The sequence below is a fragment of the Oculina patagonica genome, chromosome 4 (genome assembly GCF_052425735.1).
Source record: "Oculina patagonica isolate OP01 chromosome 4, crgOcupat, whole genome shotgun sequence".
Taxonomy (NCBI): Eukaryota; Metazoa; Cnidaria; class Anthozoa; order Scleractinia; family Oculinidae; genus Oculina; species Oculina patagonica.
The window spans coordinates 19,601,200-19,617,758 of record NC_135761.1 but is presented as its reverse complement, the minus strand read 5'-3'; the positions used below and the strand labels follow the sequence as shown (position 1 = coordinate 19,617,758).

The 16,559-nt window shown below is 37.3% G+C and overlaps 2 protein-coding genes across 9 annotated transcripts in view; both read right to left on the bottom strand.

The window, feature by feature from the left end:
* LOC144651781 (collagen triple helix repeat-containing protein 1-like) overlaps positions 1 to 11,794 on the bottom strand; it is a 51,122-nt gene extending 39,328 nt beyond the window's left edge. The window contains exons 1-4 of one of the 7 annotated variants that reach the window (XM_078511770.1): positions 11,696 to 11,704; positions 11,134 to 11,247; positions 10,537 to 10,875; positions 9,841 to 10,358 (exon numbers count right to left, since the gene is read on the bottom strand). In XM_078511770.1, the coding sequence (XP_078367896.1) occupies positions 10,002 to 10,358; positions 10,537 to 10,875; positions 11,134 to 11,229 (792 nt within the window). In that variant the 5' untranslated portion in view covers positions 11,230 to 11,247; positions 11,696 to 11,704 and the 3' untranslated portion in view covers positions 9,841 to 10,001. Of the gene's footprint in view, positions 1 to 9,840; positions 10,359 to 10,536; positions 10,876 to 11,133 lie in introns of those variants that run through there. The other 6 variants (XM_078511769.1, XM_078511764.1, XM_078511765.1 and 3 more) reach the window with 6 other exon arrangements.
* On the bottom strand, positions 1,437 to 4,786 carry LOC144651805 (uncharacterized). Of its 2 annotated transcripts, XM_078511815.1 has the most exons (5): positions 4,660 to 4,786; positions 4,237 to 4,320; positions 4,012 to 4,101; positions 3,693 to 3,752; positions 1,437 to 3,335 (listed from the first exon to the last, which is right to left on the bottom strand). In XM_078511815.1, exon 5 carries the CDS (start codon positions 3,310 to 3,312, stop codon positions 2,383 to 2,385), a length of 930 nt encoding a protein of 309 aa, XP_078367941.1. In that variant the 5' UTR covers positions 3,313 to 3,335; positions 3,693 to 3,752; positions 4,012 to 4,101; positions 4,237 to 4,320; positions 4,660 to 4,786; the 3' UTR covers positions 1,437 to 2,382. The 2 variants fall into 2 exon arrangements, with proteins under 2 accessions (XP_078367941.1, XP_078367943.1); XM_078511817.1 differs by having other exon boundaries at positions 4,237 to 4,786.
* Positions 11,795 to 16,559: the final 4,765 nt, after the last annotated feature.

Sequence of the window (16,559 nt, the reverse complement as noted above, 5' to 3'; positions counted from 1 at the left end):
CCGGATTTGGATTTTTCCCAAAGAAACGCACCCTTAAAGTAAATATATCTCCGTAATCTACATTTCCTAAGCTTTCAGAAAATATATACTTTGCTGGGGTTTGCGTTAATTAACAGACGGTAAGGCAGCTCCAACGCATGATGGTCATTTTAAATGGGGTACACTGATACCTTAAATAGCATTTCCCTGTTGTCCTTTTCCAATACTTCAACTCGTGAAATTTCTATCCCTCCATATGCATGAAAATGCCTGAAAAAGTTCCCCTTTCCGGTGCAGCATCCCTGTATATAAACCCTGTAGCAGTACTTGACCACCCCACCCACCTCCCACCCCCTGCGGTGCTGTTTTTGTCTGCCATGGTTGACATTGCTTTGATTATTACAAAAAGTCGATACTTTTTAGTTAATTTTAGACTTGAAAATGACCTTCCTTTTTAGTTGTACTCCTTCGAGATCGTGTAACTGATGTGTCCTTATTAAACGACCAAGTCCCGATCATCAAAGTTGAAATAAATCCACATAAGTAAAGTTAAAGTACAATTATCATCAGTTCGCCAATGACAATATGTCAGTGTCGATTGTCCACAGATACGAGGTTATATGATATTTCAGTCAGTCCTCAGGTTGAAAAATAATATATCTGAGATCTATTTTAGCAGTTACAAATACACGAATTTTTTTTGCTGATACAAACTAAAGCAGAATTAGTGCAAGATGGGTGAAAAGGAAGGAGACAAAATTTTACAGACTGTTTTAGAACAGTGCAGCGTGACTTCGATTTTATATGAATTAAAGGAAACAACTTATTTAGGTACGATTTCGACCATTTTGAAATCAGAAGAACAAAACATAAATGGAAGAATGGAAAGCATTGTTATCCAACTTAACCAGGTTTGAATATTTTGACACCAAGACTTACTAAGGCTAATGTTTACTCTCTAGTTTTCCATTTCTAACACTTCCTACATGGCATTTCAATTTAAGAAAAATTCTGGCAGCTTTTTTACTCTTCTCTCTCTAATTTTTAGCGAGCCTACTTTTACCTCTTCCGTCTTTAATTTTGACTTGCCTGCTTACAGTCATCCTCGGAGACCCAGCTAGTCAGGGCGAAACGAAGTAAACCGGGCAGAAATCGTAGCGACTAAAGATTTTAATAAGTGCGCAAAATGGGTCTCTTTCTGCCCTTATTAAAAGCTTTCGTCCCTAGCTATGATTTCTACCCGGTTAACTTCGTTTCGCACCGACTAGCTGCCCCTGGGTCTCCGAGGATGACTGTAATCAGGCATGTAAAAATTAAAGAAGGAAGAGATAGTAATAGGCATGTAAAAAAAAAAAAGAGGGAACAGGCAAAAAGCTGCCGTAATTGTTCTTGAATTGTCGGGGGTGGAAGAGGAATAATGTGATGTTGATTATTCCATTATTCCATTATTCCGACTCAAAAATTTCCGTTATTCCATTATTCCAGGCACGAAAAGATCATTATTCCGTTCGACAAAGTCTATTTATTCCGCAAAAATAAGCTTAACTTACCTTCATTTAACTGACAGTCGTCTGCAGTATTCTTGGAGTTATCTGGATTATGCTAATGTTAAACTCAAGAATATCAAAAACAGTAGCTTTTATTCGATTATATGGCAAACTTCTACCTTTAACTGTTTTCCAGTTATTTTTTTAGGATATAAACAAGACTGCGTTCCATTTATAACCACTAGGTAACAATAAATCGTCGTTCTTCAGTATAACTTAGCTGTGAACATCAAAAAGACACGATTCCGCTCTACAGGTTAATGCTTATATTAGTTTCGAATCCGGCGATTTCGGCCACAATGAAGTAGATAACATAACAACGGTCGAGGACAAAATCTAAACATTGATCGTCAGAAATTAAACCAGTAAAAACCCATGCACTTGTAACTAACTTTTCCTGTCGTTGCCGCCTACCGCATTAGCATCTAACGGTTCTCAAGCTGAATAGTCGTCCGTATCAGCCTCTCTCTTAGGCAAATCTGGAGTCAGACTATTGACATCGTGTATCGTGTTAACGTGATATAAAAGTCAAAACAGTTTACAAAACCTTTCCTTTGATCCTATAATAGCAATTGCATGACAAAAAAATCGGCTAACAACTTCAATCGTAAAATATTGAGTAGCCTTAAAAACCATTCCACAGTACATATCTTGACGAGCCACCGAAAACTGAGTGGATAAAGAAACCTATAGATCCGATAAATTAAAGTCAAATAACTGAAACTCTACCGATCGCCACAATAATCAACACGACCATTCTCATTTGCTACATACTGTATTCTCGACTGACCTGGTGTTGCCATTTCATCAATGCACAAGTAATGTACACTGTCACGAAAAAAATTTGGATAAATACTCAACAAAGCCTCAGTTTCGAGGTCAAGCGACCACTTCTAGTTGTTACAGAAACTCTTGGTTCGAATGACTCGGGCTCACCGTTTTCTTCATCATCGGATGATTCTGAAGCGACGTCGCTATCTGGACCTCCTTTCAACTGCCTCTCGAGTCTGTCCACGTCTGCCTGGCAAATGATGTAAAATCTCCCTTGATCATCCTTACCTAATCCTACGTCAACTTTGTCAATGACGGTGTATGGCGAATTATGCGTGTCCCTATTTCCTTCGCGAAAGAAAAATATGTCATCTGAAGACGAATTCTCAAGCCATGTGATATCCATAGCTCCATCTAGGAAAACAATGTCAACGGATGATCTTTGCTTTACAACTAGGTCTTTGTTCAACAATGCCAGGAAAAATCCCCACTGTTCCCTTTTTCTAGCATGCCTGACAGCCACTACATCACCTTTCGAAAACAGCACTTTATAAGGCATTATTAAACTTTGACGCACTCCTAGAACATCATCCCTGTCATCACCTTCCTCTACAATGCCACCTCCACCATCGGTGGCAATCGACTGGGTATGGACTACTGTTCCCGATTTTTCAGCTTGAAGACGGAACGACACCTCGTAGGGAAGATGGCATGTCTCCTCCTTCGTTTTTTCCCGAACAGAATTCTGGCGAACACTTCGACCATAAACACCGGCAAAGTCGTGCAAGGTTAGCTTGTCAGTCAAAGACAACTTACTGATTCCTTGTTGGAGCTTTGAAACCTTGGAAGGGTAAGGTGGTGGCGATGCATGAATAATTTTCTCTGGGTAATAACTAGATGGGCCAGTGAAGTAGACAAATTCTCCATCGTACATGCGTTTGTCTAGTTCCCTTAAGCAAGTTGATCTTCTGGTTCCGTAAGCCAGTTGTGTTGGCATGGGATCATCTTCGCGCATTAATGAGAAGAAAGACTCTATACCTAGGGTAACCAAAGATGCAAATAGATTTTCTGTGTAATGGAACTTACATGGATCTCTTCAAAGAGGTTTACCAAGCGCCCAAGGGACTTGTGCATGAGTACAAATGATCTTCGGATGGCATATGGAATGATTTGATCAGGGCCCTGCGTTGACCTCCTTCCAGTTCTTTTACGATTCTCTTCTTCTCATTTGAAAAGAAAGTCGACCACTCCATCCACCACTTTCATTAAATTAAATTATATTATTATTATTAAATAGATTATTGAACTGTATTTGGTTTGAGCTGCTTAAAAAATAATTTAAATGGTTTTGCAAATGATTTTAACTGAAACACCTTATCAAACCTTGAGTTTTACCTGTTGCTAAGAAAATTTATTCTTGATCTTGGTCTTGACCTCGAGACACTCTTGTATCTACTAAAACGGCATTCACAAAAAAAATACAAGGAAACACATTAATAGATAATGGCCACAAGAAATAATTTTTATCAGCCACTGCTAACGGAAGTCATTGCTTGAATTCACATAAAAAAGCTGAAAAAGAATGTATAGCTGACATAAATTTGTAAATGTGGAGTCAGTTATTGCTCTTCCATCTTGTGTAGACTTGCCGGTGAGTATTAGAATAGTAAAAAAGAAACTAGGGTATATCATGCAATCAAAGATAGATAAACACCTGTGGACCTTTGCACGAGAAGATTGTGACCATGATTTTGACCTTGATCTTGACCTTGATTGTGACCTTGATTGTGACCTCGATCGTGACCTGTTAAACAATATTTTGGTATAAGTTGCGGTTAAACAGCTTACAAACTTAAAAACCATACCACTTTCATAAAAAAGTTTTTATCCCAGTCCGTAATAACATTCAATAAACGTAAGAACAAAAGATCAAACAAACCTGCAAGAGGGTGAGCTTCTGTATCTCTCTTGCTTTCTGGATAAAGTTCTTCCCCTTGACCTCTCTTGATTACTCTTACGTATTCTGCATGTAATAAAATTTTTACATGAAAAATACCTTTTCTGTAACAGTATTCTAAGCGCAATTTATTAGTTTAAACGAGTTGCCGATTTTTCGGACCCTTTCTTTAGTTTTATAGAGCATAGCCTAATACATTCTTTAACACTTTCAAAAATTAATTAGGAACACAAAATAAGTCTTACTCTTTGGCTACTCTTCGATACTCTATCTCTCACTTACGTAAGTGTTTTGTTTTGATTTTTTCTTTTCTTTTTGCCGGCAACGTACTCGTGCGGGCGTTGGATTTTCTTTTCTAAACTTCTGGAGCCAGTTCACACTATTCAACTCTACAAATGAGCCTACCTTTTCTTCTTGTGTTTTCTACGACTTTGGCGATCAGATTGGTCGCGATCGGTCCGCTCCATGTCACTGATCGACACTGAGATAATGTAAGGTAACTGCAAAAATTGAGTGACAAGTAAGGTAACGATTTAATGGAAGAATATTTAGAAAGAACGACAATGCCTTTTAAAAGTCACTGAAACTAATCGGAGTCAGCAATGCAAAGCAACTGCCGCGCGCAAGCTTCAATTCAATATCTTGGAGAAAAACAGCCGCATTGCGAACGGTCCACCGATATAGAAATTCTCTCCAGCAATAAGAAATGTGAAATAAGATGTCTTAGAAGTGTTCATTCTTTTATAATTATTTCCATTGTTTAGAAAGACAATAGGACTGACCTTTTGAATTGAACAACCTTGATCCGGCCGTGGTCTTGTCGAGTCGAGCGTTCTCACACTCACCACGCAGTGGTTTGCAAAATCGCAAAACGGAATGAAACTGTTTTATGCTGTTATATTGGCTCTTCGCTTCATTTTCAATCATTTTAAACTCACCACTGGACATGGCACAATTGTACTATCATTTATTATTTTAAAATAAAATCGTTATTCCATTATTCCATTATTCCCTCCAAAACTCGTTATTCCATTATTCCTTGAAAAATAAAGCCATTATTCCATTATTCCAGCTAAAAAATAGCCGTTATTCTTATTCCGTTATTCCTCTTCCACCCCCGAGAATTGTAATTGATGTGTGTTTTGCACTTTCGATCTTGATAACATGAGGATGAAATGCTTTTTATTAAGAAAGATGCCAGTTTTCAATGTCTCTATTAAAAAAAGGAGAATCGAAATTCTTTAAGGAAAGAGGCAAAAAGCTGCAGGAATTTTTCTTGAATTGTAATTCATGTGTGTTTTGCACTTTCGATCTTGATAACATGAGGATGAAATGCTTTTTATTAAGAAAGATGCCAGTTTTCAATGTCTCTATTAAAAAAGGAGAATCGAAATTCTCCTTAAGTCTTTGCACAAAGGAGACATATCGGTCCGAAATATTTCAAACCTGATACACACTCTGGTTTATGTTTTAATTTCGTTGAAAAAAAAATCATAGCTTGAAAACTTTGCGTAGCAGTCGATTCCTTTCCAAGCGCGCGGAGCGAACAAACGAACGAAGGTGCAACCGTCACGCTGGGTACGTATGAGTTTTACTTATCGTAGCATGTGGCCTATGAAATAAAAAAAAAATGTGTGATATTTAACTTTGGTTTCAAGCATGAATGATTTGGAAGTTGCACGAGCTTCTGAATGTGACCACATTTTTAGGCGCAGTTTAAGGAACTAGACGAAATCGTTAAATTTTGCGTCAACTATAAACAATTATACTTATTGGTTTTCTTTGGCAATTTTTACTGCATAGTATCTCCAAGTTTTTCAGTTGCATTTACGGGGCATACTCTTTCAGTGCTCCACGTTAGAAATCCACATATGAATTAAAGTGGTACTATGATCAAAATTTTACCTTCCCTTTTCTCTTCGGTTTTTCAAAGTACTTGCATTAAATAGTAACCTTGCCAAATTTTAAGTTCAAATTCGAATTGGAAGACCACTTATTTCACGCGTAAACTTCGGCTTTGGCTTGCCGCCATTACTAGATTCAAAAATGTCCGAGGACCAAATAGAGATCTGGAACTAGTTGGGGCGAGAGCATGCTGACGTCATATGCGCATCAACAAAATGGCTTCTTCGAAGGCTGGAGTGACCGATCTGGAAAAACATTGGTTTTCTTTTTAATCTGTAGTGATGTAGAAGCCGTATCTACTGCGCAAATGTTTTTTAAACATACTCCAAGGCATCTCCAGGTCACTTTTGCACAACATAGTGGCAGAAAACATTTCAAGAGGCGAAATTTCGTGACATCTTAACTCGCCCGAACCACGCAAGATGAATAATAGATTGTCTGATAACTTTGAGGGAAACTTGAACTCTTGGAAATGCTTTATAGATATTTCTCCCTGCAACCATTGTGAGGTTAACTTCTTCAACTATCCAAGGGAAGTGAATAGAATAGAACGCTTCGAATTATCTACAGTGAGTTTACTGTATTCGCTCCTTTTTAGAAGCAAAACATTGGGTGAGTGGCGTAATTTACTTCTGTTGCTCAAGCTCTCGTGTTCTAGAATAGTCATTTTTAAATTTATTGTAAATACTTCATGTCAAAAAGGTAATTTTTGGGCAAATCGGCCTGTATGTTCCTGAATTATATCCTGTATTGTACAAATAAACTTAAATAAATTCGCACGAGGCGGTACATTATGTGAAAGTACATACAGAGGATGCAAAGCTTAGCAATATCTTTTTACTGATTATATGTACTGAAAATGTTTCCATTGTAGTCCTCTGTATACACTGTAGTCTTAATAAACTCACCAGCACGTCTTCAGTGTTGGTCACTTGTTTATTTCTGCCATGCAATATAAAACACTACAGTAGGACTGTACTTCATTGTGCACTTATGGTATTCATTAACATTTTTTGAGAAGTAATCTCAGGATAGAACAGTGTTAGCCTGTCTCAGAGACATACATGCTATCCGGATTTTACTCAGTATATCTTTATTATATTTAAGTACAACAGGGGCCATGAGCTATAATTATGACCTGTGCCAATCACTCATGCTGTGTGCAACAGAGCACCGTTGAAATCCTAGCTACTCTTTATTTTAAGTTTGCAATATATTTATTTTTGGCATGCTCTTTTTGTTCATAAGTTGAGAATGTAGTAGCCAACAATAAATCATGTGAATGTGCCAGAGAACCCCTGAGCTGCTGATCCATCATAATTTCTAACACAAGTACAGTCAAATCTGTACCATAAATAAAAATGTTGTATTGATTGAGGTGAGGTGGCCTAAGTGTAAGTTGTCGGACTCCGGATCAAGCGGTTCAGGTGTGGACTCTTACTGGTGTCATTGTGCTGTGTTCTTGGGCAAGACTACTCTCATGGTGCCTCCTCTCCAAGTGTAGAATGGGAACTGGCAAATTGATGGTGTGACGAGGGCATGCAAGTCTAGTTGCTTGGTGGGCAACTAGACTTGCATGCAGACCTTGCCTTTTTGTAACAAGAGGGCAATTTTGAGGTCACACAGGACCCTTGCAACCATTATATATGTATTTATTTAAAGAGTATACACGAACTGCGAAGCCGACAACAAATACAGTCAAACCTGTACCATAAATAAAAATGTTGCATAGCAATGGGGTAGTTGTTTTGATTTAGAGGGGTGGTGAATGGTCCTTCAAAAACTGCGGGTCTCGCAAAATTTTAGCCAAATTTCAGGGGTCTCGCCGTCTCGAATTTTTCTTTGACGCCTTCTCGGAGTCTCGATTTCTTTTACAAGGCTAAAAAGGTCTCGGGCTCGCAGAAAAGATATCAGTCCCGCCGTCTCGCAAAGTCTCGCATTAACCATTCGACACCCCTATTTAGGTGCGGTGACCTAATGGTCAGTGCGCAAGCCCAGACCAGTGTCATTACATGTATGTCCTACTTAAACCAAGATATGCTTTGGCCTGATGGGCAAGCAGGCTTGCATGCAGACTTTGCCTTTTTGCATCAAGGGAGCAATTTATTTAGGGTGGTATACGGAGCTGGCTTGTTTACAGTCACGTTAAGTTGACACAAGATTAGTCCCAAAATTGAACTCTCAATTACATACACATACTGCAGATGCACAATGTACTGCCAGTAATATTCTCTAGAAAGAGCCACTGTCATATTGCATATGATACCATAAAAAAAATATTTTCTTGAGTAGCTGCCAGACCCCGACTCAACGCAGGCTTCATTTAAATGCCGGTTCAAAACTGGAAACGTTTGATCAAGGTCCCAGTGTTTGTTTGAGGTCTAGGTGTTCCTGTTTATGAACTTAAAACTTTATACCCTTAATATTATTTTACTTGTTCCCATGTTGTGCATATATTGTTTGAGTTATTTTTATCATCAAAAAATCACGGGGCCAAGAGGAAAACAAATGGGTGAAATGAATAAGAAAAACTACTCCTACCCAGTTTTGCTGCTACTTGTGGGACAGTTTCATAACATAATCAGTAAAATAGAGTGAAGGACTCTATACAGCATTCAAATGGTTTTCTTATTTTAAGAAACAGGAATACTGAATGTTGGCTGAAGCTGGATGTCTGAAGTGTTATTACCCATTAAAACACTTAGTTTTAAAAAGGTTTATTACCTGTATTGTTATGTAGTCAAGGAAGGTAAAACTGTATAAAACTCAAGAAACTAAATCCATTGATCACCTGCACCATCTTGTTGACTTTAATTTTTCTGTATAAATTTTACATTATTTCATGTTTATAAAGCTTTTTTCGGAATAAACAGCTGAGATAGATTTTATGCCCATGGCGTGTATGATAGATTACAAGAATGAAAACAACAGTAAAGATCATTTCAATCCTTCGCAAACGGCAATAGCAACCTACATGTATATATATGCAGAGCTCTCTATTAATTCAAACATTGCAGACATTTTATCCTAACTATTCAATGTCGTTCTCATCATACCATGTATTCAAACGAACGTAGTCCATGAATCGCCGTTCCTCTTCGTTCTTCGAGGCTTCTTCGATTGGACAAGAAGACGGCAGCTTCGTTGTAGGCATACAGCGCCAAAACCTCATCGATCGAATGAAGTATTTGCATACAAACATTGCCCTTTAGACCGACGTCAAACGGCTTTAAATTCTCATTATAAGAAACGATACCGCTAAATTGCAATGTCTCTTCGTTGCGGCTCTCTTGGGTTTCGCCACCGGGCAAACTAGACGAAGAATTTGTCGAAGAAATATCTTTTATAACCCTGTTAATTCTCAGTATATTCTCTCTTGGAACACTCGAAGCTCGAAGCGACGATGCGCATATGACGTCACGGACCAACTCATGCGTAAATCCGCTTTTCAGTACAGTCGCTGGCTCACTTTAGACGTCCGAGTAATGGCGGACGGGTTTTCCACGATTTTCGGCAAGCTATTTCAAGGCTTATATTGCTCGCAACGTTCTAAATTCTAGCGCGCTAGTTAAATATAGACTTATTGAACAAATTGACTTTAGAAAAAGACGAAAAGAAAAACAAAAATTTTGTTCATAGTAGCACTTTAACAGAAACCCTGTGACTGAAACAAGACAGCCATTTAACAATGTTCCTTTACTTTATTTATTAACTGATACAGACGTTTTAAATCTGTTGATAAGGACGCTTCTACAAAAAAACACGGAAGTGCAGTTTTTCTATCCTTACTATACTAAAGTTTTTTTTTAGAAAGTCCAGTGGATCACGTGTCAAACGCGTGTTTACTGCTGAGCTTTTGGCACCTCCTCAATGAAGATCCGGGACATTGTAGCCCAGCCTGTTGCTGCGTCAGCAAGCTTATGACCTTGATTGCAGCTACCAACCCAGAATCCCACTCGCACCTTTCCCTTGTGAATGTTATTACAGTGACCTTCAATATGGCGGTGACGGTGAAGGTTGTGGTTCTTGCCAGTTTGCATGTAGAACGCACCGTCAATAGGTCCAGGAGAGCTGCACTGGGCGCCATTGAAAGTGAAATACCAACGGCTACAGCAGCCGTCACCGTAGCGAATTCTGAGGTTACCAGCAAAGTAAACATGGAGGGCAGTGTCTGTAAAGTTCTTCATAAATTCACAGTTCTGTGGAGATATTGATGAGTCATAATTAGCTGGTTATAGATAATCACTTCCGATGAGGAAGGGAGAAGGAAACAAGTTCTGTAAAAGGATGAAAATCATTATATAGCCGTGTGGTCACACTGTCAATGCTATATATCCAAGTGCATCTTTGAACTATAAAGTGACATAAATCACTTACCTGGATCACACCTGAGTCTTTGCCGTCGGCTTGTTTCCAAGTGCATTCTTTCCAGTTCATGTGCGAGGAAAGCTGAGGTGTTCCTGGAGTTCCACTGTCACCTTTCTCCCCGCTCTCTCCTTTTAGGCCGGCGGGGCCCTGGACATTAGGTTCTCCCTTTGCTCCTTTCTTTCCTTCTGCACCAGGTAGTCCCTGGGGCCCAGTCTTTCCCGGACTGCCCATCTCTCCTTTGGCCCCCTCGCGTCCATCACGGCCAGGTGCCCCAGGGGAACCCGGCATACCAGGCATACCGGGAATACCATTTGTCCCTGGTTGTCCACCGTAACACGATGAAGAAGGCTGCAATAGATACAGAAATAAAAATAAATATAAACATTTATATCATTCCAAAGTTTCCCAAATCAGCTGCAATTTTGGGAAAATTGTTATTTCTTTCAGCCATTTGTTTGCTCTTTGTTTGATGTCGTTCGTCGTGTGAGAATTTTGTACAATTTATTTCATATTCACGTACCGAAAGTTTGAATTTTTGAATTTCGTTTACGTTTGCTTTGCTCAGTCATAGAGAAATAGGGAAACTGCTAAATATACTGAACTTACTGTGTTGCCACTTGGTTTGCCGCTGCTGTTGCTATTCGTCGCAGAGCAGAAAGTGATCAGCGGTAAAATCAGTAAACATAACATGATTCTCATCATTGACGTTATAATTGTGACCTGTAGATGTAGAATAGCGAAGTTTAATGCAATCAGCAAAAGAAAATTCAATATTTCAGTTGCAATTAGCTTTGAATTTTTTTGAATTCCTTCATTTACACTCGTTGTTGTTGTAGCTTTTCTAGTTAAATTCGTTAATTCGGGAGGTTGTTTTACTTGCCATTTCAATTCCGCGCTTTTTGCTAGCTTGACAAAACCTAGTGGAAAAGAGAACGGTTCGATCGACGATCGAGTCATTTACGCGGCACACTAAAAAGTGTGATTAAGCTGAAAATTGTCTTCGACTATGTTGCGTTCTCAACATTCAAAGCACCTAAGTTGCAATATAATCCCAAAAAGATACAAAATGACAAGCAAAATAATATTCCTTTGTCTCCTTCGTCGTTTAAGTTGACGAAAGCAGATACTTCCCCTACAGTTAACAATGTGTAGCCAATAAAACACCTACCTTGCTTTTGCGGTTATTGAAAGAAAATGATACTGCATGCTATGAATATGACAAATCTTTTCATCTTCCTAGTGGGCTAGTTTCTTGTATAAAAACAAGTTTTCGAAGTGAGCATGTGCAAACGCTAAAATAAATCGAGCAATCTAATTGGCTGAAAAGTGTCTAAGTTGTCCAATGAAATTTAACCTTACGTGTTTTGTATATTTTACGAGATTCGCGTTTAAGCATGTTGGGGAACTGATTAATATTACGTGCTAAAACCAAAATAGAAGTTAGAAGTCTTGAAGCTTACACGTGTTACTTTTCAATTGCCTATATTGAATCTTGCGTTATACATTTGTTCTGCTTTGCTTTGATGAAGCTTACGGTAAAACAGGTCGAAAAGCTGATTAAGTAAAAAAAAAAAAGAAGACTAACGGGTCACTTGCAAAATGCTTAGAGAAGCTTGCGTTAATTCTTCAATACGCAATTCCTACGATTCTTTACTGACTTTGGTTGTAAACAAGGGTTAAATACAGTCTTAGTTTTAGGAAAAATCGGACTAAACTAGCAAGACTTAAATAAAACTGACGGCCAAATCCAACAATGAAGAAGCGAAAGCCAAATGTTAAAAGCTATGTTTCGAAAATTTGTCACCATAAAAAGTAAATAAAAGAACATTTTGACTAAAAATTGATGCGACTATAAATGAACGTACAGCTGGGGTGCAATGGACAGACGTGTGGCTTGCTACTTTTTCACATTCTCCTTCTTTGTTAAAACTACTGACGTGTATTTTTTCAAAACATTCAAAATCACTTACCCTTTAAGTTACTGGCTTGCATGAGAAGAAAAAAAGGCAAATAAAAAACTCATGTTAGGATTTGATATCAATTTAAGCACAGAACTCGAAAAACAGAATGACTACAAGCATTTTTCTTTTTCATTAAGACAACGGATGAGTATACCTTTTTCAAAACGTTCGATCACATTAAAACCATCAAACATCAAAATCGCTTACCTTTCAAGTTACTCGGTTGTGTGCGAGCAAGCAAAAAGCTAAACAATAAAACAGAAGAGGAAATCAAGCGTTAGCATCAATTTAACATCAAAACGAGCAAAGAATCCCAAAAAACAACATGACTACAAGCCTGAACTTTTTTTTTTCGCAGTTAACTAAATTATTTTTTTGTTTTGTTTGTTTAATGAACTTCTCGTCAGAACAAGTTTGTGGAACAACAGACATATTAAATTTTAATTTCCATTCTAACGTATGCTGCTATTTGCTAGATTAGTTCGTTTATTCGTCGATTTGCCCAATAAGATGAAGCGTTATATTCGTGATTGTACGTTTGCTCGCCACGTTTCATTTCCTCGGTCTTTGCATAATTATTTCGCTGTTATTCCGCGTGAATAAACCAAACTGTCTGCAAACTTCAAATTTTTTCTCAAGTTAACTATTAAATTTTAATTTCATTTTCATTTTGCTACAAATAGTACGATGAGTCCTTTTTGCAAGAAAGTTTACTCACTGGCCAGTAGCAAACTCCTATGTTCTGATCAATTTCCTTTTTTCGAAAAGTTACGGGTTAAAATTATTTTCCGAAATGACCAGTTGGAGACAAAACAGACCAGTTTGAGCAGACAAAACAGAATATTACAGCAGCGTCCTTGATCAAAATATCTAAAATTAATTCTCTTCACAAGACCATGGCCAACAAAATATCAGATGTAACTTTAAAGTATTTTCAACAAAAAGAATTTCTCTTTGAAGCGCAATTGCTCCGATTGAAACTATCTGAAATATTTTAATACAAAAAACAAACAAACAAGAAATTGCAGCACAATTGTATAGTATAGCAAAATTGGCAATGCCAAAAGTTAATTCTAGAAAAATTTCCTTTTTTGCAAACTGTTTTATAACTAAATACTCGATTCTATGGCGCAAAATTAAGGAACACATTTTGAGTTCTGTAGAAAATGTTCACATCAGTTCGGTTTCTTTCATCTAGAGATTTTTTTTAAATAAAACGTTTTATAAACAAGAAGCTCTGTTTGGAGTTAGGTTGGCTGAGACTAAAAAAGGAAAACCAGAGTCCATAAAGAAAATCAACTCCAGGAGGGTACTGATTATTTCCCTCGATTTCAAGCGCCGCGAAAAATCGATTAATAATTGTATAACGACAGAAATGGCCTTATATGAATTTTTCGTACAACGCTCACAGTTCGTTTTGTTGTTAGTTGTCGAAATCGTAAAATAGCTAAATGTATCCCTGGATTTACGTTTGAAAACTGATCCTCCTTTAGTCTCACTCAGTTGCGGTCGACAGATTTTGCAATTTTCATTAGAACCAGGTGTTTTTTTTTTCTAACAGCAGCGATTTCTAATCGAGTGTTAAATCGAAATATCTAAACAAGCAAATAATCCAAAATAAAATGGCTATAGCAACACAAATGTAAAATCAAGCTTTTTTACTTACTTGTCACTGTCCAAAACTAAAGTGAAAATGTTTCTTTGCAGCAAGGCAAGCTTTCGATTTTTTTTGCTTAATAAACTTCTCGTCAGAACAAGTTCATGGAACGTCAACATCATTCTAACGTATGTTGCTATTCGCTAGAACACCAGAATTGTTTAGTGGAGGGTTGTCCAATAGGATGAAGCCTTTCATTCTTGATTGGTTTGCCACGTTTCATTTTCTCAGTGAGATCACTTTTGTGTACTAAATTATATCGCTGTTATTCCGAGAAAAAGAACCAAACTGTCTGCAAACTCCATCTATCATATTTTGCTTAGAAAAATTTCCCGCATCGGTTAATTTAATCAACAAAACCATTACTGAAAACACAGTATTAGGGTTAAAGAAAGAAAGGTTAATAAAGTTCAGATGATAAAAAGAGGTTTGCCCGTTGTAGAAATTCTAACGAAATACTATCATTGAAAGCTTTAAAATTCCAAGAATCAAAATCTATCCAAAATATAACTATGGAGCTTTTCTTATAAACCTGCAGATCTTTAGAGTATGCATCTGAATTTTGTCACGAGTGAAGAAAACGGTTTTGTGTATTAATGATAATGTAAGACTCACCCTGTCGTCTAGCCTCGAAACTAAAAAAAATAATTATAATAACAACTTTTTTTCAGTTAAAATTACACGAACCGCAAATAACTTTTCTCAAGGGAAACAGCTTCAGCTTTTGTTTAATGTTAACTCTGCCAAAACAATTGCATGCGCACTGAGTTACACCATAACAAGCAAATGAATGATATCGGCCAGAATCAGAATTTGACTGTTTAGTAGCCAAATGTCATCTTCCGTCGGTTTGATTTGCTATATTCTCTATAAATTTTGTACCTTCATTTTAAATGTCAATTTCATTAACTCGCCAAGCGAGGAAATAAATTTTATTAAAATGGCTGAAAAGTTTTAATTTATATTGTACTAAGAAATCGACAGACCTGTTGTTTTTTGTGAGCCAAGCTCTTCCATTTGCTGGCGCTTAAATTGTAATACGATGATTGAAATAAAGTTTTTTTCTGGGCGAAGGTTTTCTTAAAAGCTTGAGTGATTCCATTGATCAAATCATTTTAGAGCATATCGATCTGAGCAAGCGATATATGCATTCATTGACTTGATTTTCATTGACTGAAAATATTACTTCATTCAGAAGTCCATAATTTTGAACGTCTACTTCAGTTCAGTGAAGCCGCAACTGCGCACTTCGAGGTTGAGGCTATAAATACAAGTAAATTCCAAAACAGGGCTGAATAGACACAGCCGATTGTCTTTGAGTAGGATATTAATTTTTGCAACGACTTAGTTTTGGAAGCAATGAAAAGGTTAGCGTCAAGCTAGATTTTCTAGTTGTTCTGTTTTGAACCTCTATACTATCCAACGATATATTCTGCTAGCATAAACAATGATTTTGCGTGTTATGCTAGGTCTTTAACCACGTGCTTCGATTTTTTTAAAATATATACGATGTTCTGGAGAAGCAAAACGTCTAATTATCCCAGAATCCTAGTTAATTTAAGGTTCGATTTCTTCCCATCAAATTTCAGCCGGCTCTGCAAGTCACTTTGGATTAGTTTTTTTAGTTTATCAGAAGTCATTTTTGCTGCTGTACTAAATTAAGTAAATCTACGCCAGGATTACGCTTTTCTTTTACATTAAAGTGCAATAACGTGTCATCAACAATTTTAGCTCCATGTAATTATGCAAAAGTCAGAAAACACTCGATCGGAATAAAACATAATTGTAAAATTGTTGAAAACATCAAGAACCTAAATTAATGACGATTTTGGGGATTCACGAGTTAGTGCATCACAAAAGGCCCGCAGAATTTGGCTACATTATCTAAGGTTCTTTTCGGTGAAGCAATTTTAGAACGAACAGAATATTACAGCGAACTGAAAAAGTTAAACACATTAGGCTCGGTTGACATCTCTAATTAAATCTAACTGAGATATATATCACTTACCTGTCAAATTACCCAGCGCCTCGGGGTTTTCTGATCGGAAACTGACTGAATCTTGTACGGTAAAACTTGAGAAACATCTTCAAGTAACACACAATCGCAACCTTTTTCGCTTCCGAATTCTGTAATGTAATTTCTTGTAGCTCTCAGAAATTAAAGTGAGAATATATTTCCCAGATTGTTACGTTGTTTGCTTAATGAGCTTCTCGTCAGGACAAGTCTGTAAAACTACATACATATTTAATTTTATTAAAATGTCCATTCTAACGCGCATTACTATTCGCTAAAACGTTTTCTATAGTCACGGATTCGTCCAATGAAATGACGTCTTCCATTGCTGATTTGTTTGTGACAGTTTTTTCCCTTCATTGTAGCTTCCTGTGGGATAACTACATTGGTGTTATTTCAT